This window comes from Orcinus orca, chromosome 14 (genome assembly GCF_937001465.1).
Source record: "Orcinus orca chromosome 14, mOrcOrc1.1, whole genome shotgun sequence".
Classification (NCBI taxonomy): Eukaryota; Metazoa; Chordata; class Mammalia; order Artiodactyla; family Delphinidae; genus Orcinus; species Orcinus orca.
Window position 1 is genome coordinate 45,446,874 of NC_064572.1, and position 23,644 is coordinate 45,470,517.

Below are 23,644 nucleotides of genomic sequence, written 5' to 3' on the forward strand. Positions count from 1 at the left end.
AGCAGCCGCGCTCAGGGGTCACTGCCCACCCTCCCCACCCGCCCTCAGGACTCAGCCCTTGCCCACGGGACTCACCGTGCACTCAGGCCTCCCCAGACACGCCCTCTCCTCCCTGGTGTCCTGTCCTCCTTTGGGGGAAGGCCCACGAACTTCTATGTGCTCCAAGGCACGCGGCCCGGGGCCGAGAGGAAGCCTGAGGCGTGCCCTTCCACCGCCCAGGCGCAGGGTCTGGGACAGGGCGGCTGAGTCAGGTGTCCCACAGGAACGCGGCCGCTGTCTGGCAGGCATGTCCACAGAGCGGCAAGGAAACACGTTCCAGGGAAGCACGGCTGTGCAGACACCAGTGCAACACAGGGCATCTCTCCACCCACTGCTGCACCTGGGCAGGGGACCCACGGTCAGCTGGCCCTACTGGGCATGTGCCGAGGGCACTGGATCCCATGCCCACGAGAGCAGAGGTGGACTAGGACAGTCCCCACACTGTTCCCATAGTGGCCTGAACCCACCCCCAGATTACCGAGCTGCCTTCTTTCCTGAGGGCCAGTCTTGCTTTCCTCACCACCTGGGATATGGACAGTCCCGCGTCCCACCACTGGCACACACACTCGGAATATCTACAACAGCTCCCAGCCCGCGTCCCCGACCAGCCTCCATTTCCCAAGGTCTGCAGATGGCATGGCCACTCCCCTGCCACCAACCCTGAGGTCCTAATCGACAGAGTCCTCCGGAGGCACCCTCAGCCAGCTCCCACTTGCTCCCCTCAGGTCCTTGATTCTGTTCCTCTGACCTATTTCTGGCTCCTGTATGAGCGCTACCACCTCCAGGCTCCCTGTGTCCAGCCTCATCACTCCCACATGTGTGCCTGGCCAGGCTGCTTTGTCTGCACCCTCAGAGCACCTGCCAGAAACCTTCTCAGCTTCACGCTTCCACAGAGTCTAGGTCTTCCCAGCTATGTGCTCCTAATCTGCTTTGATACTGGTCTTTTGGCAATGAACTTAAATCGTCATTCTCCCAAAGCCATCTCAAGCACCATTTTAGATTCACAAATGCCATTTCTTTCTCCTTGCTGACATCAAAAGCCCTGTGAGAAGAGGGACCTTGTGGAAAATGTCATATCCCTGGCAGTGCTTACAGAGGTGTCCTGCAGTGTCGATTTCATGGTTAGTTAGTAATAGTTTAAAACACCCTGCCGTACACGGAGAAAATATTTCTCCTCTGTTCAAGTTTATCAAAAATACACATAGCTTTCTGAAATGGCCTTGCACTGTTTGCTAAAAAAGAAAACAAACAACAACAACAAAAAAACCAGAGCTATTTTTGATAACCACTGATGCTACACAGGCACAGATATGTAAGTAAAGATATGGAACTGTATGTATGTAATATGTAACAGATATGTAACTGTAAAGGAAAGACTAGATTTATCCACTGCAGTTAAAGGTCCCGTGGGGATAGTAAGAAAACCCAAAGTGGGGTTCAGGGCTTTGTTTTCAGACTTAGCTTCACACGCCTCCATCAGATGTTGACAGGTCGCTGGAGAGAGCCTCTGCCCCACCAGGAACACATCTCGGTGTGTTCATTCATGGACATGTTTATTCATGGACACCAGCCCCATGATGGACTCTGGGTGGAGGAGATGAAGCAGACACAGCCCCAGACCCTTTGATGCTCTGGGGGCACCGCTGGGGCAGGGGCAGCAAGGCTGGACATACTGAGGCCAGACCTCCAAAGTTGCTGTATGAAGGCTCTGGGGACCTTGCCATGAAGAAAGAGGCAGGGGGACTTGCTCTGGGGAAGCGAAGGGCTGAGGCAGAGCTGCTGCCTCTGAGGTCAGGGTTAAGCTATGCTGGGGACCAGCTGGCCTGGTGTCCCTGCACAAGCGGCATGGGTGCACCCAACCTGAGCCCCCTACCACTGCTCTACTGCTCCCCCAGCCTGGCCCCATCAGAATGGAGGGGAGGCCCTGTCAGCCTGCAGCGTTCTCTGATCAAATCAGAGAAGCCCAAAGTAGAGAAGAGGGACCTCCAGGGCAGCCCTCACCACGCAGGTGGGGAAGTAACAGGACGAGAACACAGGTCCCGGGGCCTGGACTTTCTACAAGTTGGGAAATCAACCTGGGCCCCCTAATTCTACCCCAGTCAACACTTTTCTCCTCAGTTTAGCCTATTGGCTTATTTGCTAATTGCTAATGAATTCAAAGAGAGCCAGAGAAACAGACAAAGGCTCTACAGAAGCGTCCAGATGGAAGAGCCATGGAGGTGGGACTTGGTATGTTTAACTGAAATCCTGATCACGGGTTGGCCGCATGCCTTGGCCCATGAGAGATACTCTAGCCAGAATGCATGAACTTGGGACTGCCAGCTCCTCCCGCTTGCCTCGGCACCTAGGGGCTGTCCAGCAATCAGACTTCTGACCTGAGCTTCTGTCTCAGTGACTTGCTTTCCATCCCCTGCCTGTGGGAACAAGACAGGTGCCTTCCAGGTGGGCCCACGGCTAGGTGGATGACGTGAGGTCTGTCTGAGAAGGGCATGGTGCTGGCTCTCTACAAGGGCTTTCCCAGGGTCACCTGCCTCTCCCTCAGCTGCCTCCTGTGCTGACACACTCATCCCTGGACACCAGCAGTGGCCTCCCAACGCTGGCCAGGTGTTCCTCGGTCTCCCTGTTAGCTGCCCTTTAGCCCACGCACAGCGGCAAAGTCAATCCTTCAAAGCAGAAGCCAGACTCTTGCATCCTTGTTCAAATCCTGCAGTGTCTGTCCATCCCCTTCAGAGGGAAACCCAGTGTCCATGCCAAACCCACTGACTTCTCCCCACCTGGGCCAGTCATATGGGCCCCTGGCTGTCCCCTGCCCAGCAGACTCTTGCCACAGTGGCTTTCCACATGCTGCCCCTCCACTGGGAACACACGACCCTCATTTGTTCAGCTCTCTGCTCAATGTCCCCTCTTAGAGAGGACCCTCCCAACCCCTTGACCACAGCGCAGCTGGCCTTTTCTTTGCAGCTGTAATCAGTACCCAACATCACAGCACCCATCCACTGAGTACTTAATTCTTTCCCTCCCTAACAGCTAAGCTCTAGGACGCAATGATTCGTTCACTGCTTATGTCCTCTGTACCTAGAACAGCCACTGGTGCACAGGAGTACTAATTAGATACCTGGGGAACAAAGAAACAAACCAGTTATCATTTGAAAGCACCACATCTGGGAAGCAGCAAGACCAGGACCCTGCAGGCTGCCCCTGGTTCCAGAAGAAGGTGGGCACATCCCAACCCCCAGCAGGCCCAGGGAGCCTGGCCTTAGCCGCCTCCAGGCTAAGCCCTGCATCGCTGTGTCTGGCAGGGTCCCTCACAGGTGCAGGCCCAAAGCTCTGCAAGAGCGAGCACTGGGCCAAAGTGTCCTGGGGTTGCAGGGTACTAGTGTAAGGTGTAGTGGGGAACACTTCTAGGCGGAGGTGGCAGACCCTAGGGTTGCTTGTGGGAGCCCAGTGGAGCCCTCTGCCTCTCCCAGTGGCCACCCCACCCCTGCCCTGCAGAGTAAACATTCCCAGAACGTCCCACAGGCACAAAGCCTTGCTCCAAGCTGGGCCAGGCCCCGCCCGCCAAGCTGTTTTCCTCTGAGAGCCTTCCTGAGAATTGCTATTTTTGGCCCGTGTGACGGTAACTGATTGCTGGTGGAAAGGTATAAAAGCAGCTGCCAGGCCCCGAGGTTCGCCAGACAGCTCAGGGAGGGTTCCGCTCTGGACAGTGGCACATCGTACAGGGGCCGTAGCACATCTTCCTCGTCGTCCCCCTCCCAGCAATCTGACGCCGGACACAGGGCTCCAACTACTGGACCCCGATCCCTCTGCTCTGAGCTTCCTGGGGGCTTTCTGTGGACTTCCTTGCTCATCCAGCTCCCCTGTTACCCCCAGACCTCCTCAGCTACAGGTAAGAGACAGCAACTGCCCTCTGGTTTGAGGTAAAACAAAAAGGCGTTGGGTATCTTTGAAGCAGTTCTCAGCCTGGGACGCGCACAGCCTCACTGCGGGTTAGAGACCAGGATGCAGCTAACTGCTGTAACAACAGCTGCAGAGGGCTTTATATTCATAATGGAATTTCCCGTGAGGTGTCATTCCATAAGCTTTTCCCAACGCCCCTGAGAGGTGTATTTTTAACCCCATTTTATGGATGAGTAAGTGGAAGCTTGGAGAGGTGACTTTGCCAAAGAACTCCGGGTCAGGAACTGCTAAGTTTGGTTTTAAACCCAGGTTTCCTCTGACTCCAGTCCGTGAGGCTGGGTTCTCTGATTTGTACAGGTTCCTGAACAACAGTAATGATAGAATCTTAAGTAACGTTAGCAGGAAGAGCCCAGGAGTTCGAGCCTGGTCTTGGATCTGCAGACTTTAAACTGCTCTCAGACATGTGATTCACCCAGGCAGCCTCAGGTGGGGAGGGGACACAGGAAGGGTGTCAGGATGGCACACTAGTCCCTCACCCCAGTCCTCTGTCAACCAACAGGTTGCTGCTTCCTTGTGGCCGGCAGCCATGAGGTCCCGGCTTTTGCTTTCCGTGGCCCACCTGCCCACAATTCGGGAGACCTTGGAGGAGATGCTGCCCGGTGGGCCTGGAGAGGACCCCCCCGCCTCCCCTAGCCTGGATGACTACGTGAAGTCCATCTGTCAGCTGGCGCAGCCCACCTCAGTGCCGGATGAGGCTGCAGCCAGGGTCCGACCCAGTAGACCCCACCAGCCAGCCCGTTCCCGTGAGAAGAGCTGCACCACTGGGTCCCTACAGGACATCACCACCCGCTTCAGTGGCCAGCAGCCCACACTGCCCGGGGCCAGCACTGTGGACCCTCTGGACTGGCTCTTTGGGGAGTCTCAGGAAAATCGGCCAAGTGGGAGGGACATGCCAAGGAGGACTGGATCCTCTGCTGACCCCTGGGCTTCATGCAGACAGACGGACAGTGGCAAGGCCCGGGGGGCCCCCAGAGGGAGGCTGAGTGATGTCAGGGCTCCAGGGCACTCTCTGCTGAGACTGCAGAGGGACTGGCACCAGTGCTCCCAGGCTTCTGGGCAACCTGGCCAGGATGCAGTTTCCCCAACAAGCCCCCGTCCCAGCAGCGTCCTTAGAACTCTCTATTTGCACCTCCCCGTGATCCATGAACTCTGACCCCTCCTCAATAAAGACTTCTGCAAATCACATACAGGTCTGCATCACCTCTCCATCCTCTCCCTCCCCCCACCCCAGGTGGGCACCGCCCCTGGCAGGTCTCTGGGAGGGAACAGAGCCTCTGCAGAGAGGCTTCCTGCTTTAGCAACTCATAGTGAGACCCCTGCTCCAAATAAGAGCCTATCTCGCATGATGTGGCAATCGATACGCATCCCGTCTGCACTGCTCCTAACTGACTGATCACCTCGGGCAAGTTATTTTAACATCTCTTCCTTGGTTTTCTCACAGGTAAAATGGGGGTAATTAATGGGACCTGCCTCCTAGGTTGTGCTGATGAGTAAATGGGCTAAAACGCGCATACATCCTGGGGCGCATGTTACAAGCCCACACATGGAGTACCTGTTGTTTACGTGGCTGCCTCACAGGTGGGGAAATGAGTAGGTGGGGGGAGAGGAGAAGCAAAGGCCTCAGCCCTGGTGGTTTCAGAGCCAGGCCCTGGGCACCCTCAAGTCAGCCCCGTGGCTCCCCACACCCCTGCTCCCCGCAAGAGGCCCATGAGCAAACTGGGGGTCTCAGCAAATGCACCTGCTGTGTTTTGGGGTACTTGTCACTGGGCCACCCGCGGGTACCTCAGTGGCTCCACCTCACAGGTCCTGTTGTGTCGTGGGGAGCGTTTTCCCCACACTGATGGCCAAGACAGAACCTGCACCAGCTAAGCCTGCAGGGCACCAAACAACTGGACCAGGTGGCCCTGTCCCCGCCCGTCCCCACCCTTACCTGCCTCCACCCAGGGGCCACTTATCTGTGGGGCAAAGTGCAGGATGTTGTCCAGGTGCCCTGCTCTCGGGCAAGTTCAGGGGCCAGGGCCTCACTCCACATGTCCATGGGTCCCCCACAGCCCTGGGTCCCTACATCCTGGCAAATCCCAGTTCCCAGGGGCATCTGGCAAGCAAGGAGGTGAGGGTGAGGGATAGGGGAGGGGGCAGATTGCTTTCCTCAGGGAGACAGGTGAGGCATCAGAGAACTCAAAGAGACAGGCTTAAGACCCATTGCCCTGTTCTCTTGGGCCAAGCCAGAGCTGGCTGCCCTGGTCAGCGTGGGAGGGACAGAGGAGAGGAGGAGGTTGCAGCTGGGGCCACGGGCAAGCTCATGGCCAGGTTCAGCTTCCCCCACCTCCTTGCCCTGTGGACTAGCAAACTACTTTGCCTTCCATTTCTCTCTCTCCCTCCCTCCCTCCATCCCTCCCTTCCCCCCTTTTTCCTTTCTTTCTTTCTTTCTGACTTTAAAATATTTTAAAAATTGCTTTGGACATTTACAATATTTATCTGTCCTCTTTTTTTTTTTTTTTGCAGTACGCAGGCCTCTCCCTGCTGTGGCCTCTCCTGTTGCGGAGCACAGGCTCCGGACGCGCAGGCTCAGCGGCCATGGCTCACGGGCCTAGCCGCTCCGCGGCATGTGAGATCTTCCCGGACTGGGGCACAAACCTGTGTCCCCTGCATCGGCAGGTGGACTCTCAACCACTACGCCACCAGGGAAGCCCTGACCTCTTTTATGTGTTTTGTGGGGAGGCAAAATGTAAACCGTGAATTTAAAAGAAAAAGTTTCAGACAAGTAGTTTACTTAGTTTCCTGATCTGTAAAATGGGGACAGCAACGCCTGTCCTTCATACCCTACAGTGGTTGGGGAAACGGTACAAATGAACTTGGAGATGGAGTTATAAGCACTGTATACAAATTTTCCAACTGTCACAACCGCTGTGTCTCTGGTTGACTCAAACCTCTGGGTCCCTGACTTTCTCCAGCAAATATGTGTGGGGCAGGCTTTGGCCAGAACGTCCTAAGGAGGTGGTGAGGAGGGCTGACCTGCTGAGCGGGTGCCTGGCTGATGACTGGACGGGTCAGGCTTACTGCGCCAGCCTCATAGCAAAGCGATGTGAAACTAGGATGACGCTGGCTAATCCCCCCAAGCTCAGAAATCACACTGCTGCATTTGGGGAGATCAGATAGGGCCAAGGAGATTCCTGGGCTCTGGGCTCCTCTGCTAATACCCCCGTTGTAAAAGAAGCTAACGGCACCTTCAGAAGGTGCCAAAAAAAAAAAAAAAAAAAAAAAAAAAAGATGAATAAAGGGCTGGGGGAAGGGGCTTCTGGCAGTGTCCCAAGCTCCTGAGGACAGAACAGCCGAACAGAAAGTCCTCGTGGTGGGGCCCTATGGAGCAGTCTCATTCTCCTCCCACCCACCACTGAGACAGGGAAGGGACACAAATGCCCCTCCCACCTGGAGAGACAGACTGGAAAGCACTCAGGAACCCCCAGGGAATACATCCACGGGCCTAGCACTCACCAGGAACCGGTGGTCTGTCAACCCCGTCATTCCTGCCAACCCTGTCATTCCTGCCTTCAGGCCTTAGAAGAAGAGGGATCATTATAAGAGGAAAGGGGACCCCTGGCGGAGGGAAGGTCCTTCCCTTTCTTGCACTTGTGCAGGGGGCCAGGGGCTGAGGTCCTACACTGGGTGTAGTGTGCGCTCACGCCACCAGGGGGAGCTCTGAGCCTACTCAGAGCTGAGCGCGGGGCGGGGTGGGAGGCTGGCTTTGGCAGCGGCCACACACCACACACCAGGACACCAGGGCCCTACTGCCTCCAGCTCACACAGTCAGCAGTGATATTTTTGCCCACTGGCATTTCCGGGGTGGTCCATTATTCTGTAGAGGCACCAACCAGCCTGGTTAAAATGCTTTGCTCTCTTCAAAAGGCACAATTGCTCCCAGTTGATCACACTTTTCATTGTAAAACAAGCAAAATGATCCCAAAGGCAAGGTTTACAATGAAGGAAGCTACTGCTCCGGCCTCCTGAGCGGGAATCCTTTGTTCCTAGTTCTGTAGAAGCTGGGGGAAAGTTCACAGGGAAATGCCTGCCCCAGGGTGTGGCCCCTGCCAGTGACACATTTCATCTCTCTGAGTTCTGTGGGCCCCAGATGAGACAGTGGACAAGAAAGTGCCCCAAACTGTAGCAGCCAGGCTGAGGGTGCTCCGGGGCAGGCTCAGAGACAACAAGTTGGGTGGGAGGGTCTCTTGCAGAGCCCCTTGCGGCGCTGGGAGGGCATACCCGAGGCTGAGCTCCCCACGCTTAGCTTGGGGATCGAGCTTGGGGGGCAGGGGTGACAAACCGCTTTCCGAGTCCCTGAGTCCTGGTGAGTCCTACTCAGTCAAGACCTCCACAGACCTCCAGAGCTTAATGCTGGCGATGGCATCGCTGTATTATACACGTCTCTGCTCAGGCCTTGGAGCCACGCCAGAGCCTCTGACTTCCTTCAGGGTCATCTTGGGCCAGAGACTCTAAGAGTCTCAGTTTCTTTGTTTGGAAAATGGTCACTCCTCCCTCACAATGCCCTTGTACTACAATAAATACAACAGAGGCAAAGCTCCTCTTGTCTGCCCTGCCCTCAGCGTCTGCAGTGCCGGGAGAGCCCAGTCTCGGGTGGCCCGGCAGCAAGTTCTAGGAACTATGAGTCTCTGAGGCCCAGAAGGTCCCAGGTCAGCAACCTGAGGAACTGCAGAGCCCCGGACGCTGGGTGGTGGGTGAGTCACCCAGAGGTGTCGTGCCCCAGGACCCAGTCACGCATTTCAGCATTAGAACTCCCGACTCCCAAGCCGGTAGCCTGTCTCTATGGTGGCGGTCACCTCCCAAAGACACACACTCCCTCAGGCAGGCACACCTTGGCTGTTAAAGCTGCAGAAGGTTCCTGCAAAGTACTTTCCGGATCCAGTGAGATCAGGTCAGACCCTCACACCTTCTTTAGGATTAGGTATATGAAAATCCCTGCCTGTGGGATGTTAAGTTCCTGCCTTTGGGGCCAGCAGGAGCGCCTCTTCCCCACTGCAGGGTCCTATACTCCTGCATGTGGACTGTCCCATCACACAAACAGGTCTGGGGCTTCCCTGTCCCTCTCCCCACTCAGCTGTTCCAACAGAGGGGATTGTTTTGGGGAATCCCAAGTGCCAAGATCAAGCTCTTAGACTGGCTGTTCTCAGACTTGGCCTTCATCAGAATCCCCTGGAGGACTTGTCAAAACACAGCTGGGAGGGTGAAGAGTTTCTGATTCAGCAGGCCTGCGGGAAGGAGGGTGATAAGAATTTGCAGTTCTAACAAGTTCCCCGGTGATGCGGAAGCTGCTGGTGTGGGGACCACATGTTGAGAACCATCATGATCTTAGAGCAATCCCTGGATGGCCCAGAGCTGACGAACAGGGTCCAGTCAGAAGACCGCACCCCATGCCTTCAGCACAAGAACTGAAGTGGGCCCAACTCCTCACTTAGCAGCACAGATCAAAACTGCCCAGCACGCTGGGGCTCAGGACTCATCCCAACTTGCTCCAGGCCTGCATCTGCTGGTTAGTTATCTAATACCTATGCACAGGTACCGCCCCATGCCTAGCGGAGGGGATGCAGGACTAGTAGGGCGCTTGGCCCAGGTCTAGGGGCTTATCACTCAAGTAAGAAAAGAGACGGCGAAAGCAGAGATAGCAGGATGCTAGGTTCAGAGCCCTGCGGGCAGCAGTAAGGAGCTGGGCCAGGGCGGGCTGCTGAGACAGGCGTCAGAGGCTGCTCTGCAGAGGAGTGCGAACACAGAAGCATGCAGAAATTCTGAGGGGTGGGGAACAAGTTGTCAGGGCTGGTCCCAAGGCCCCACACAGGGTGGGTGGGTCAAGGGGAGGCAGAGTGTGAGGTCTGTGTCATTCCAGGTTGTCACAGGCAGCCTAGCACTGCCTGAGCCGGGAGCTAGCAGCCTCCCTCCCGTCCAGGCTCCTGAACTGTGTGACACTGGCCTGGTCTGGCTGATGGAGGTCACCTCCCTGACACTGACTGGCGATCCCCCTGCTGCCCAGAGCTGCCTGCACCTCGGGGCTCACCCTCTGTTCTAGTAATTACAGAAGGGGATGTGTGGTTGTTTGAAGAACTAATGGAAGCGAGATTAGTGAGCAGAGTGGCTTCCGCCTGCATGAAGTCTCTGTGGGTTGCTGGGGCTTGAACTGTCCGTTCCCATGTTCAACAACAGAAGGGGAACTCAGAGGCCACTGGCCCTTGCCAGACACTGATGGGCTAGAGAAAATTCCAAGAGTCAACCCGATCTCAACCGTGGAAACCTCCCAAAATAAAGCCTAATCACGATCACGAAAAGACACCCCATTTTGGCTTTTCAAATGCCCCAGTATCCCGACCAGGGCTCCCATGTGAAAGATCTGGAAGTTCTAGATGGTGGGTGGCAAGACCAGGCCTTCACCTGATCTGCCCGGTGAGCAGCTCCCCGAGCCTGGGCCCTGCTGGCCACTCCCTGGAGTCCAGCTCGTGCCCACGTGCTTGTATTTGGCTTGTTTTGTTTCGGCCACACAGTGCTTCGAGGTTTGGGAATTCCACATGAAATTCCAGATACCTAGCTTCCTTTGAAAAATCAGGAAGGGTCTGGGTGTACCAAGCCCACATCCCTGCACAGCTGCCCTGGGTTTGACCTGACCCGTGCTCTCCAGTGTCCTCCACTCCCCGCGCCCACCCTGCCTCTCAAGTGCGGACCTTCCTGGCCCTGTAAGCATCTTCTGGGGAGCTCTCCTCTATCGCAAGGCTTTCCTGTTGGTTGACAAGCACAGAGAGGCTGCTTTCACTCCTGCATTGCCCCGTGAACTTGGGCAAGCCAGGGCCTTGTGCTGAGTTCCTCATCTATGCTGGGATGAGCAGAGGAAGCACTGGACTGTGTGGTCTCAAAGATTTCAGACTCCAATGTCCCGGCCTTCACGAAGACAAAAGTCCCAGGTGGAAGGAGAAGGCCCACAAGGGGATTTCCATCAGCTCTGCATTCTCACGGGGATGGTCCAACCCTCAGTACCCCTTGCAGGGATCTCAAAGGAGATAACCTGGTCCCCAACTCAGGGGATGGGTGACCTTACAATTTATTATCCAAACTGGACACTCAGAGTGAAGGAAATGGTCTTTAGAATTACCCTTGATTAACAGGTATAAAGCGGCACTATTTTTGGCAAGCCAGGATAAATGGTGACCCTATGAAAAAGAAGAGAAATGGGCCTTACCTCTCTGTGTCTCAGCTGAAAGCTTCTGCCCTCATGGTAGCAGTTGTAGGTTTTCAGCAGGCTTAAGAGCTCTGACCTAAAAAAGGTAAAGACACACATATGCTCTTGGAATGTGGTGGGGCCTTGGATAAGGCATCTGGCTTCGCTGGGCTCAGTTTCCTCATTTGTAAAATGGGCATAATGTACACATTTTGCCAACAACATATAATCCATTGAGAGACTAGACTTTGCCATCAGACACACACCCTTTGGTCTTCTAAGGAGTTTCACAGATCAGCGCTCCTGGAAAGCCCGGGGTGGGGCTGCGAAGGAAGCAAAACTCACAGAGGGGTCCACGCTATTGTACTTCTAGGGTGTTTGCACAATTTCACTATTATAGATAAGAGTTCCTGACAATCTCCCTGTACCTTACTTTTGAGTCACCTTCTCAGAATAAGTCACTTGGGCTTGGATAATTGGCATTTTAAAGGCTTCCTTTTTCTCCCCATATTTCTTCCTACAAGGGTCTGGGGTGGCTGCTATGAAGGTACCACCAGGGTGCCTCTTCCCCATCCTGACTTCCTGGATGTGTGATCATGGGATGAAGGTGACAGCCCCTGAGAGTAAGAACCTGAAGGCCCTAGGATGGCTACTCTGTCCAAATGCTGTCTCCCCAGGATAAAGGGAAAGCCACAGCTTGTGCCTTGGTGGAGGTGTGGCAGAGAGAAAATGAGGACAGCTCCCTGTACCCAAGCTGGGCTCTGCAGGGCAGTGCAGTCCAATAGACATGCAATGCAAGCTACACACATCATTTTTTTTTTTTTTTTTTTTGTGGTATGTGGGCCTCTCACTGTTGTGGCCTCTCCCGTTGCGGAGCGCAGGCTCCGGACACGCAGGCTCTGCGGCCATGGCTCACGAGCCCAGCCGCTCCGCGGCATGTGGGATCTTCCCAGACCGGGGCACGAACCCGTGTCCCCTGCATCGGCAGGCGAACTCTCAACCACTGCGCCACCAGGGAAGCCCCTACACACATCATTTTAAATCTTCTAGTAGCTATACTACCAAGGAAAATAAAACAGGGGAAATTAGTTTTAATAACATTTTATCGAATCCAGTGTATCTAAAATATTATCATGTCAACGTGAAATCTGTGTAAAAATTATTAATGAGATTCTGCTCATTATTTTATTTTGTAAGAAATGTTCGTTAGCTGGAGCATCTTTTATATTCACTACATCTCTGCAGCCACAGGTCCCGTGCTCGGCAGCCACATGTAGTTGGTGGCTCCCCTACTGGACAGAGATGCTCTTGAACCTCTCAGGTACTGCTGTCACCCACACTCGAGCAACCCAGGGCCTGGATGAGAAAAACACGCTCTGGTGCTCTGTTGTGCAGCCCTGTGTGATGTGGGGTGATGGTAACTGACAAGGGAACCCATTTACAACTTAATGGCATTAACAATGCAGGATTCAATACTGCATGTTCACTGTGCTTATAAGTGTGCAAACGCCGAATATAAAATTGTTAGGATACGTACATGTATAACATCTAAATCACGTATGGTTGTTATTATGACTTTTTTCAAAATGATATTTAATATTGTTACATTGTTCTTATTATTGGATTTAAATAAGGAAAATGATGGTGTGGGAGTACTGTCTGTTTTCTAAGGGTCTTTAGTAGGAGGACCCCAGCGGGCAGGTCCTCAGCAAAAGCTAGTCCATTTCAAGGAGGCTTGCTTTGTCTTCAGAATGGCAGATAGGAGCTACCCAAATTTAGAAAATACTTGGACTCAGGACTTGAAAAGCAAGATAAAATGAAAAAATACACGTTTCTTTAGTTCAGCAATGAACTTGGAAAAGTATCCCAAACAGTTTTTTATGATGAGACCAGGAGTCTCATCATAAACAACATAAAATAAATAAAAATAAGCTGAGAAAAATATACCTTTTTAATAAAAACTCAAAACTAGTTTTGAGGTTTTTTTTTTTTTTCCTGAACTGTTTAATGCAATAAGATGTTTGTATTGCTCTAGTTTTTATATAAATTAAACGCCATCTCTGCAGGTTCACAGCAGGCACTGTCACGCTTTCCTGCTTTTGTCTGCCCAGGGAGGCGGGGGTCAGACTCATGCCTTGATCCTTGATCTCCAAAGCACTTCAAAAAGAAGTGCTCTCATCACTGTCCCTGGGGCAGGCGCATCACTGTATCTACAAAAAGTGCCCAGAATTCCTCCACCCACAGGCTGCCCATGGCAGGGGAGTGGCCACGGGGGAAAGGCAGGCATGGAGACCCCTCTTTGCTCACAATGGCTTACTTCAGAATGGACTTGCTGTCGCTGATGGGCACGTGAGAACTGGGTGGACAATCTTCCTTCATCTTCTGTTGTTGTCTGCAGACTCGGAAGTTACCTGCTGGTAGACAAAGGAGGGCCCACAGACACCTAAGCTGGGAGGAGTGATGGCCAGTGTGGCTCCGGAGCCTTGGTGCAGAGGCTGCAGCTTCTGCCTCACCTCCCACCTCCCCACCCTCTCACGTGCCCACGCCCCAACCCCTACCTCACTCCCACCCCACCCCCGCCCCCAGGTACAGGGCCAGACCTAGAGGACTTCATGGGACCCCACACCCACACGCGTCAGCCCTGGCAGGGCAAGGTCAGAACCGCTCTATTAGCCCCCTTCCCAAAACCTCTTCATGAGCCCCAGGAATCAATCAATCTCCTCAATATTTCAGATTATATGCTTTTTTTCTTGATGGACACCCTGAATGATGCTTTCTACCTTGATTGCTCCCTCAAACCTCTAAGTCACCCCTGGCCTTTCTCCTCCGTTTCCACGGAGCCTGAGGTGGTCCCCCCATCACTGCCTTTGGAGTCAACACACCTGGACCAGCTCTCCTAGGGACGGGCTAATCGGTACCATGTTCACTACATGCTGGAGACTGTTGAGCATATTCTATGGATTATCTTGTTTATTCCTTACAACACCATTATGAGGTAAGTACCATCCTATTCCCATTTCACGGATGAGAAAACAGGGACAGAAGTTAAGTACTTGGCCCAAGATTCCCAGTGAGTAAATGGCGAAGTCACCAAACACAAGCATCTAGACTCCAGATGCTGGTCTCTTAGCCCCTTCTCTATACTGAAATCGGACAGTAACTTAAACCCCCAGACCCTTCATTTTCTCATCTGTACAAAGGAGTAACCTCTATCCTATAGGATTGTTCTTCGTGGACTCACCCCTGAAGCTGTCTCTATCTCTTCTCATTCACAACCTGGAAAAGTTTGTGGCGCTTCCCAAGCCCTCCTGGGTTTCTTTCACAGCGGGTAAATCCACTAGAGCTTTCTCTACCCTGCTGGCATCCTCCGTATAGATTCTTCTCTCCGTCTCTGCATTGTTCTGGCTGAGCACTCTCTTATCAAGGCCCACTATGTGTCGAGCACTGAGCCCCAGCTTCACACACATGCATACTCTAACCTTGACCCTGCCTCTACCCCCCCTTCTCCCAAGTTGCTGCTAGTAATCTGAGGGGTTTAGTTACCCTGGGAGGTGGCACGGACAGGGCACACAGTGTGTCTTTCACACCGTGGAGCTTGCTTGGCTCCTTCACAAAAAACCCCCAACATCTGTTCACACAAACCTGGCTCAATCGCGTCTTCCTGACCTGTGTGTGTGCCAGTGCTACTGGGGGTGGGCGGGAGGTGGTCAAGGTCAGGTCCAACTGCTGTGTTATCGGTGACCTCAGAGCAGAGCCCGTCGCGGCGGAGGGGCGCTGACTCTGACTAGCCCAGCACGCTCTTGCCTGCTGGCTTGATCCAGCCACAAACAAGATGTACCAGCCTTCTTGTGGCCACATCAGCCCTGAATGAGCATCTGACTCTGGAGGCAGGGGACACATGGCTGGCGTAGAGAAGGGGACTGGTTTGAGAGAGGTGGGCTTCCCAGTGACATCAGAATCATCCCCTAAATTCCTCCCCTCTGCCTGAGTCTACAGTGAGGCAAACTGTGGCCTGCAGAGAGGGCAGGCCCCCGGCTGTGGCCAGCAGCCAACCCTACCTCTGTAGGGCACAGGGCATTGGCACCATGGGGGCCTGGAGCTGGGGACTCCCAGCTGCCTTCTTCTTGGCCTATTTCAAAATAGGGTTTCGGTTCCTCAGCACCTCAGATACCCTGTGGAAAAAGTGACCTGCCAGGCTCCCTCTCTGGGTCCTTCCTCAAATGCTTCCAATGCAGAAGCTGGCTTCAGCCCAGGGCGAGGCTGGGTTTCTCCGTCAACACCGTTTCTGTGGTCCATGACACAACTGTCTTGCTTTAAGCCAGCTCATAATGGGAAGGGCTGGATTTACCCAGAAATAACAAGAGATGGTTTTTCTCTTGCCTTCCTCTGTAGCCAGCTTCTTTTCCACTCCCCCCACTTCCTGCTCTAAGCTCCACCGTTCCTCTAATGGGTTCTACGCTTTTTCTCCCCTTTGGGCTTTTACAGCCATTCTCTGCTCAGAACCCAGCGTCGTCCTCGTCCTATAGCCTAAACCGTCGCTTGCCAGGCAGCCCGTGCCGGAGCAGACCCCTTCTGCAGCAGTAGTAGCAACAGCTCCTCTCTGGCCTAGTTCCTGCTCTCGGCTCTCCCCTGCAGGGCTGGCCTCTTGTTTGGACTCTCCCAGGAGAGGAGGAGGGTGGTGTGGCTGGGATGTTGCTTTTCTGCCTCACTACTTGTTTCCAGCACGGAGTGCAAGCCTGGGACGCTGCAGGAGGTCCACAAATGGCTGTTAAATCATTGGACGAATACAGAAAGCCTCATGGGGTCCCCCAAAGTCAACTTTCGAGAGTTGTGCATACACAGCTGGAATAAATCATGCAAAAGTCTCCAGGGGCCGGGGAAGTGACTCAGCTGAGGGACACTGGTCAGGGCACTTGGGGACACATTCCTCTTCCAGAGGGGCAGATCTTCTGGTGTTTCACGAGAAGCCAGACATCTGGATTTTTATGGGCTACATTTTACTGTTTAAAGTTGGGTGACTGTAGTAGAGACAATTACTGCCCCTGGAATGATCACATGATAGCTCCCGTTCCCCAGCCCCCTGCAGCTATGGGGCCATGTGACTAGCTCTGCAAACAGAAGTGTTGTTGTCACTCCCAGGCCACTGCATCTGAGCCAATGCATGACCCTGCGGCTCTCCTGTTCCCTGTCGTGGTGACCCAGAAAGCCACATGTCCCAGTAAGTACAGCTTCCTGATGGTCAGCCTGGGTCCCAGAGTGCTTCTGCGGTTGCCTCTGCCAGTCCACAACGAATATGGACTGGGAAAGAGAAATAAGCCTCTGCTGTGTTTCAGGGATTTGTTACTGCAGCATAACCTAGGCTATCCTGACTGATTCGGTAGATAATAAAGTTAAAATGAATATATACATGTATGTATATGTGTGTGTGTGTGTGTGTGTCTGTGTGTGTGTGTGTGTGTGTGTATGTGTGTGTATAACTGCTGACGCATGACATGACTCCACTTATGAACACTGTATTTCTCCCAAAGCATGTGGGGAATATGCCCATTTTGCTCTATTTAGTAGGGACACTTACAAGGGGAAATCTCTATATCAAGCAGCGATTAGTTATTAATAGAAGATGCTTCTTAAAGTGCTTTGGGCTGGGAGCTGCTAAAGACCCGTGTAGCTTCAGTTGCATGCTTTTTCCTCTCTGGGCCTTGATTTTCCCATCTGTACAATGAGAATATCGATCTCCAATGAGTTAGAAATTTTCTCAACTGTAGAACTCTTTGTTCAAATGTAACAGTTATGCAAATCAGATTAAAGGGGCTGCTCTGGTTGAAGGTGAGGTGCGTGGCGGGGAGCCCCATCCGCGGCTTTGCCTAGGGCTTTTGATAATACTGTGCTGAGTAACACAGGAGAGGCTCCCTGCAACGGCCTTCTGGAAGGCTTTGCCCTCAAGAGCCTGCTTATTTAAAGGACACAACCAACGAGCCGAGTGTCTCCAGCTGGAGTTGGGTGACATCAGCTGGGGGAGATAGCTCAGAGGGAATCAGGAGGAAAGTGCAGAAGCGTCCTGGATTGCAGAGAGCAAAGTGAAAGGAGAAGGTGGCTCGTAGGGTAAACAGCTTATGTGGCAGGGACAGAGAATGGGGTACACCATCCCAGGTGAGGGAAGGAGATAAGTGAACAAGGCTGGGGGGAGGCAACGAACTGAGGGTTCTTTCAAATTGCCGGGCAGGGTCTGAGCCTTACGGGGGGGGGAGAACTTTGCTCTATAGAAAAACAATCTCTTCTTTGAGAGAACCACATACTGCTGTGTCCTCTGACATCCATCATGTGCGTGGCCCGAAGCCAGTCTCATGGTCTCTGGTTCTCCCATGTCCCATCCCCCCACCCCAACTCGGCAACACCTCCATCTCCTTGTGTTCCAGACCTGAGCTCTGGGGTCACTCTCAGAATTCCTCTCCCAATGCCAGCACTGCATTTACGCCTCCTTTACCCGACTGGAGGTAGAGGAGGTTTTCATTGATTTTGATACTCCCAGTGTCTTGTCCGGTTCTCAAGTGAGCTGCATGTGTACCTGAGAGGCACCCTGGGGGTAACCTGAATGAGAGAGCTTTGAGGGACAGCGGGCACACAGACCCCGGGAAGAAAGCCAGCTGAGATTTCTCTCCATTTGGAACGTGTTCCTGAAACTGCCCGTTAAACACTCACTGTCCTCATACATTGGGCAGGACTTAAATGAATCTCCAGTGGAGCGTTTTTCTACCTTCTAAAAAAGGACAATCTTAGCTTTAAATAAAGCCCTAGGAGAAGCTTAACACACAAACGGATTAAAGCGGGGCTGCTTTGGTTGAAGCAGGAGTCGGGGAGAGGACGGGCTGGCCCACCACCCAGGCGCAGGCTGCAAAGCACAGAGTGACAGGTGCAGCTGCGCAGGCCAAGCCCTGTGGCTCTCGGGAGTCCAGCCTTCCTTGTCCCAGCCTGCTCCCCTCCCCCAGGCCCCAGGGCACAGAGCTCAGGCCTCCACACTTGCTTCCCTGGCTGGAGGAGGCTCTGTCCCCAACCCGAGGACTCAGGCTGCGCCAGGGCTCCCTGTCCCCCGGAGGAGGGGCCCCAGGGCAGCAAGCCAGCCCTGGTTACCTGTCCCAGTGAACAGGCAGTGGATTGTTTTCACTTTCCACTTCAGCAGCTGCTCTGCCAGCCGTGAGGAGGGGCTGCTGAGGACAGCGGGCCCGCTGCCTGCCCTCGCTTTGTCCCTGGCCTTTGGTCTGGGACAAAGGACAATGAAGCCTTTAAAGCTGCGGCCCATCTTTCCTCTTCTGGGGTCATGGAGCTGCTTATTATGGGAGAAGGCAGCTCTGCGGCTCCTCAGGCCATCACTACAGCCCACTTCCTACCGGCGAACGGCAGAAGGAGAAAAAGAAAGCTAACGCGGTGGCGTTTTCATGAAGCTGCATCCACTGCGTTCAAAAGCCTTCTATTTCAAGACGACGTGCTGCCTACTTATTAGTCCTACGATGCCCTCTCTTTCATAAAAGAGTGGCAATGATAGATGGCTGTTGTTGTTCTAACTCGGCAAAGTGGAAAATGTATCGGCATCCAAATTAAAACGTTCTGAGGATGTCTGTGAAATCTGAGTGCTTGGTAACCTCTGTTCTAACATCTTATAAAATTATGACTCTGAAGTTCTTCTTTAGGCAGGATTAAAATCAAATATGTAAAGACCGTGACATGGCGAGTCCAAGAAAGAGGACGGAGCACGTGGGGGCACAGCTGGGAGCCTCTCAGCCCAGGCTGCTCAGACCAGAAGGAGGTAGGAGGTTCCTAGGGAAAGGGCAGTTGCTGGTGACACTGCCATGCATTCCTGTGAAGGCTGGGTCTCCTGCTCTGCAGTCCGTGGCTGCAACTTTCAAATGCCAGCCAGGGCCAGCAGGAAGGTGGCGCAGAAAACAATGAACCTTTAAATGGGCCCTCCCTAGCTAGCACCTGTTAACCGGCAAATGGCAGGAGGTTGGCCAGGGAAGAAGCTGTAGTGCCTGCTGGTACCAGCTGCCTCTGAGAGGGGGTCTGGCCAGACACAGGCCACCCCTTGGCAATGTATTTTTGCCGAGAAAGCCAGCTGTTGGGATGCGGATGGCGGGCAGGGACACAGCAGCTGCAGCTTCCATTCCCTTCCACAGTGCTGTCCTTGCCCTTCCTCGCTCCTCTACCTTCACTCCCTGGGCTTGGCCACACCCTCCCTGCCCCAGCCCTGGTGGCTGGAAGCCCAGGGGGACGTTGTGCACAGTCCAGCTGGAGTCGAGGGAGAGCAGGAACGGCAGCTGCAGAGCCACCCGTTACCTCCACTCGCCGCCTTCCCCTTGGTCTACCCCCTGACCCCAGCTCACCTTTACTGTATCGTCCCCACCCTCGAGGTCCTGGGCTTCCACCAACACTCTCCCTGAGGCTATCCCAGCACCAGGCGCCCTGACACCATTGCTCTTCCTCTGAAGGGCCCGGGCCTCTGCATCCAGGCAGGTTGGCCCTCCTCACAGCTTTCTGACAGTCGCCACCTAGAGGCGGTGCTGCAACCAGACCCCTGCAGCCAGGTCTCTGGCTTCTGCCCTCCTTTTCAAGGCCTGGCACCCTGGGGCAAGAAAGCATTTCCCATCCTACTGCTTCCCCTTACATACATATTCCCTGGCCCCGCGGGATTCTCCCTCCCCAGACTGAGCTTAGCTCTTGCCTATGGAAGAAGAGATCTAGGAAAAAAGGAATCCTCTCAGCTATGCTTTTTGGGCCAAACAGGTACTCAGAATGACCACTGGTTAATATCCCAATGGCCCGGAGCCACAGGTGCCGGCCCTCCGAGTGCCCAGTGCCAGCTGCTGCAGGGCTGCACTGGGTGCACAAAATCGCTGCCCCTCCTCGTCCCCCACATCCTCTCATCCCCCCAGCCAGCGCTACCCACTGCACCAGACCTGTGTGCTGCATGCAGCTGCTGGAGGTGGTTTCCTGTGAGACACGGTTCGGCTCAGAATATTCTGGGTCATGGAGCCCTCTGGAGTCTCCTGAAAGCTTAACACACTGTCTCCAGAAACATGCCCGTGTGTGCACACACACACACACTGAATTTGCACACCATTGCAGAAGGATCAGTAAGCCCCTGCTCATGTGCTCCCGGACCTGCAGGTCCCAGGTTAAGAACTTCTATTGAAATGTGCCACAGCAAGGGAGAGGAGGCAAAGGGGCATACTAGAGAGAAGTCTGGGTATGAGCTTCGCTGGGGTATCAGCTTGGCACATGACTTCAATGTGTTGTGACATCTCTCGGGCCTCAGTTTAGCCAGGATTGCACTGGCAGCTGGACCAGAGTGTCTTTAGGTCTCTTCCTAGCTCTTTGGCTATGGGGCTGTATGACACCCTCGACTCCACCCCCCAAGGTCAGGCAAGGCAAGGGAAGGGGGTTCCAAATCTCTCTAAGCAGTGCATCCTGGGGAAGGAGGTCAGCCAGCCAGAAAAGGAGACTGAGCAAACTGCAAGTTCCCCTTTAACGAGAGTGACAAAACTGCAGAAGCTTCGGGAAGTGCAGCCACTTCCTAGTTGATTTTGATTTACTTTAGAACAACTTGAAAATATTTTTTTCAGTGCACTCTGTGAGAGAATAACCACCAGCCTTTGCAAGGATCTGGGTTTAAAGCTCTGCTCTGGGATTCTTTAGCTGTGTGACCTTAGGCAAGTCCCTTTTCCCCCTCTGAACCTCAGGTTCCTCATGAGCTGAATCACTAACTGCTGTGAAGGTGAATGAGGAAACAGGTAAGATGGGCCTCATATGGGGTTCACCCATGATAAACAGAAGTTCCCAGTAGAGGTCATAGTGGGAGTCAGGGTCTCCAGAGAGACAGTGAGGCTCTGGAGATGGGAACCTGGGACTCAGATAGGATGACAGTCCTCAGCAGGAGCATCTGTGAGCCACAACATCTGGCTGAGTTCACTCTCAAAACCAAGATCAAGTCCAGAGTGCCTTCTGGTAATCAGAGTCTCCCCTTTGAGCCTTTGCATTTACAGGACCTGAGCTATAACACATGCCTGAGTTCTGTTCATGTTCTGTTGTCATGGGTCATTGTCCAGCTGACCCTCACCCGGGGGGACCCTGGACTTCACTCTATTCTCAACCTCCAGGCCACTTGCTGGAGTCTCATGGTGGAAATATGGTCCCACCTCCCGGCTTTCACACTGACACTTTAATCCGTGGCCTCATTCTCACTTTCCCTATAAAGTCTCAAACCACAGGCACTACACACAGAGGGAATAATGACAAAAACTAATGAAAACGTACCGACAGTGTTGAAACACACCCCATCACAACTTCTTAGCCAGCAATTTTGTGACCTAGGTTTAAGGAATTCATCTTCTCTTCTCTCCCTTCCCCTTCCTCTCCTCTCCCTCCCCAGTACGCTCCCTGCCCCCCACCCAGCACCTCCCACCCTGCTGGCAGCAGCTCAGGAATTACTCAGGGGAGCGGGGGTGGGGGGGCAGGCAGATTGGCATTTTAGCTGTAGTTAATATTTACTCATGGCTTCTGGCAACAAATCTTGATTGTGCCGTGAGCAGTTAAACTAGATAGAAGCCAGTGAGGATCCTTCCTGCAAGTGCAAGTCCATGGCTTTGGAGTCCAACCTGCTTGGGCTAAAATTCCAGAATCCCAGCCCTCACCTGTTGTGACCCTATTTAATTCCCCTGTGAAGTGGGATTACTCACAGCTCTCTTTTCAGTGTTTCAAGAAAACACTGGCACTGGCCTGGCACTGATCCTGGTGTGAGAGAAGGCCCTCACTCCCCCAGGCCTGTGCCAGATGAATGAAAACAAAGGCATCTGTCTGGAGTGGGAAGTGCAGGACACAGTCAGGAGCACGGGGGCGAGCAGAGTGGCTGGTAGGGTGAGCTCTGAAGTCAGTGGGTGAAATGAATGAGACCTGGCATAACAAGCCCTGGGTTAAAATCCTGACTCCACCACTGACTCATCTGGGTAAAACTGGACAATTCCATAACTCTTAAAGCCTCAGTTTTCTCATCTGAAAATGGGGATAATGAAAGTATCAAGGCTGTGAGAAGTAGGTGGCATACTGTGCTAAAGCTCTTAGCACAGGTCTGGGAACAAGGCAAATCCTCTCTAAATAGCAATTGTGAGGCCCTGCTTCTGCTATTATCTTGGTGCTCATGGTCTTCCATCCATGAAATCTGAGAATTGTGCCAGAGGCACTTCGAGCCTCTCCCCCCAGTTCTAAGATCAATGCTTCTAGGATATTGGCCAAGATGAGAGACAAGGTGGGCAAAGATGTAGCCTGCTGCCGCGCACACACCTGCTGTGCTCAGGTTTTAGCCTCTAAAGTGCCCTCTCCTTGGAGGAGGTGCCTGGCGCAGTGCTCACTCTCAGCCTTGGGCCCGAGGCCCGCAATACGCCAGGCTGGCAGAGGGAGGGGACTTTGCACGCGGCAGCCAAGGGCACCAGTGCCCAGACTCCGGAGCCCCTGGCTGGGAAGGTCCTGGGCTCGGGCGGTGGGCGGAGGTCGGAGCTCCGTGGACGCCCCGAACTCTCTCGCCCGTGCATCACTCACCGTCCACTCATCGCGCTGTCCAGAAGCCGCTGCTGGTGCCTTGCCCTCGCAGTCACCGGAGATGCATCCGCAGCGCCTACTGCTCCGGGGCTTGGAGCGTCAGGCCCGCCCCTCCCCGCCCCTCGCCCCGGGCCGGCCAATGGCGTCACGTCACCTTGTGCGGTCAGCCCAGCCCCAGGCACCGCCGGGAGGGTCCGCTCCAGGCGGTGTCTGAGAGGCCTCGGGGAAGGTTTGGGGCGTCTGCTTTGCGGGGTGTCCCCGGACTACACAGAGGGCGCCTGGAGACTCGCGGAGGAAGCAGCCCCGACTCGGTCGGGAGGGTCCGGTATGCAAACCAAGGACAGGGAACTTGGGGGAAAGGACAACCTTGGGTTTCCAACAAAGGTCGCAGTGCGGGCCCCGCAATTACTAGTGTGCCTGTCACGAAAGAGGAGGTTATCAGTAGAACCTGAGCGATGTTAGTTTTTGCTCAAGGGCCACCTGTGTGCAGTCCGGCTGTTTGCTTGCTGTGGCCTCTCAGAGCTCCACTCCATTTAAGAAGCCAGACCCTGGACTTGCCTGATGGCGCAGTGGTTAAGAGTCTGCCTGCCAATGGGGGGGACACGGGTCCAATCCCTGGTCGGGGAAGATCCCACATGCGGCGGAGCAGCTACTGAGCCCGTGTGCCACAATCCATGAACCCTAGAACCCGTGCATGGCAACAAGAGAAGCCACTGCAGTGAGAAGCCCGCGCGCCACAAAGAAGAGTAGCCCCTGCTCGCCGCAACTAGAGAAAGGCCCCGCACAGCAAGGAAGACCCAATGCAGTCATAAACAAACAAACGAACAAACAAATAATAAATAAATAATAAAA

At 53.9% G+C, this 23,644-nt stretch overlaps 2 protein-coding genes across 5 annotated transcripts in view; one reads left to right on the forward strand and one right to left on the reverse strand.

The window, feature by feature from the left end:
• Positions 1–22,921, reverse strand: part of RASSF4 (Ras association domain family member 4) — a 34,426-nt gene extending 11,505 nt beyond the window's left edge. The window contains exons 1-3 of one of the 4 annotated variants that reach the window (XM_012538103.3): positions 22,793–22,921; positions 13,527–13,620; positions 11,231–11,306 (exon numbers count right to left, since the gene is read on the reverse strand). In XM_012538103.3, coding sequence (XP_012393557.1) covers positions 11,231–11,306; positions 13,527–13,588 — 138 coding nt within the window. In that variant the 5' untranslated portion in view covers positions 13,589–13,620; positions 22,793–22,921. Of the gene's footprint in view, positions 1–11,230; positions 11,307–13,526; positions 13,624–17,908; positions 17,964–22,792 lie in introns of those variants that run through there. The other 3 variants (XM_033412103.2, XM_033412105.2, XM_033412102.2) reach the window with 3 other exon arrangements.
• On the forward strand, positions 580–5,179 carry DEPP1 (DEPP autophagy regulator 1). Its single transcript, XM_049697412.1, has 2 exons — positions 580–3,925; positions 4,496–5,179. Exon 2 carries the CDS (start codon positions 4,523–4,525, stop codon positions 5,147–5,149), a length of 627 nt encoding a protein of 208 aa, XP_049553369.1. The 5' UTR covers positions 580–3,925; positions 4,496–4,522; the 3' UTR covers positions 5,150–5,179.
• Positions 22,922–23,644: the final 723 nt, after the last annotated feature.

Bases quoted from the DNA above. Each gene is read 5' to 3' on its own strand.
- DEPP1 (XM_049697412.1), top strand. From the start codon at position 4,523: ATGAGGTCCCGGCTTTTGCTTTCCGTGGCCCACCTGCCCACAATTCGG.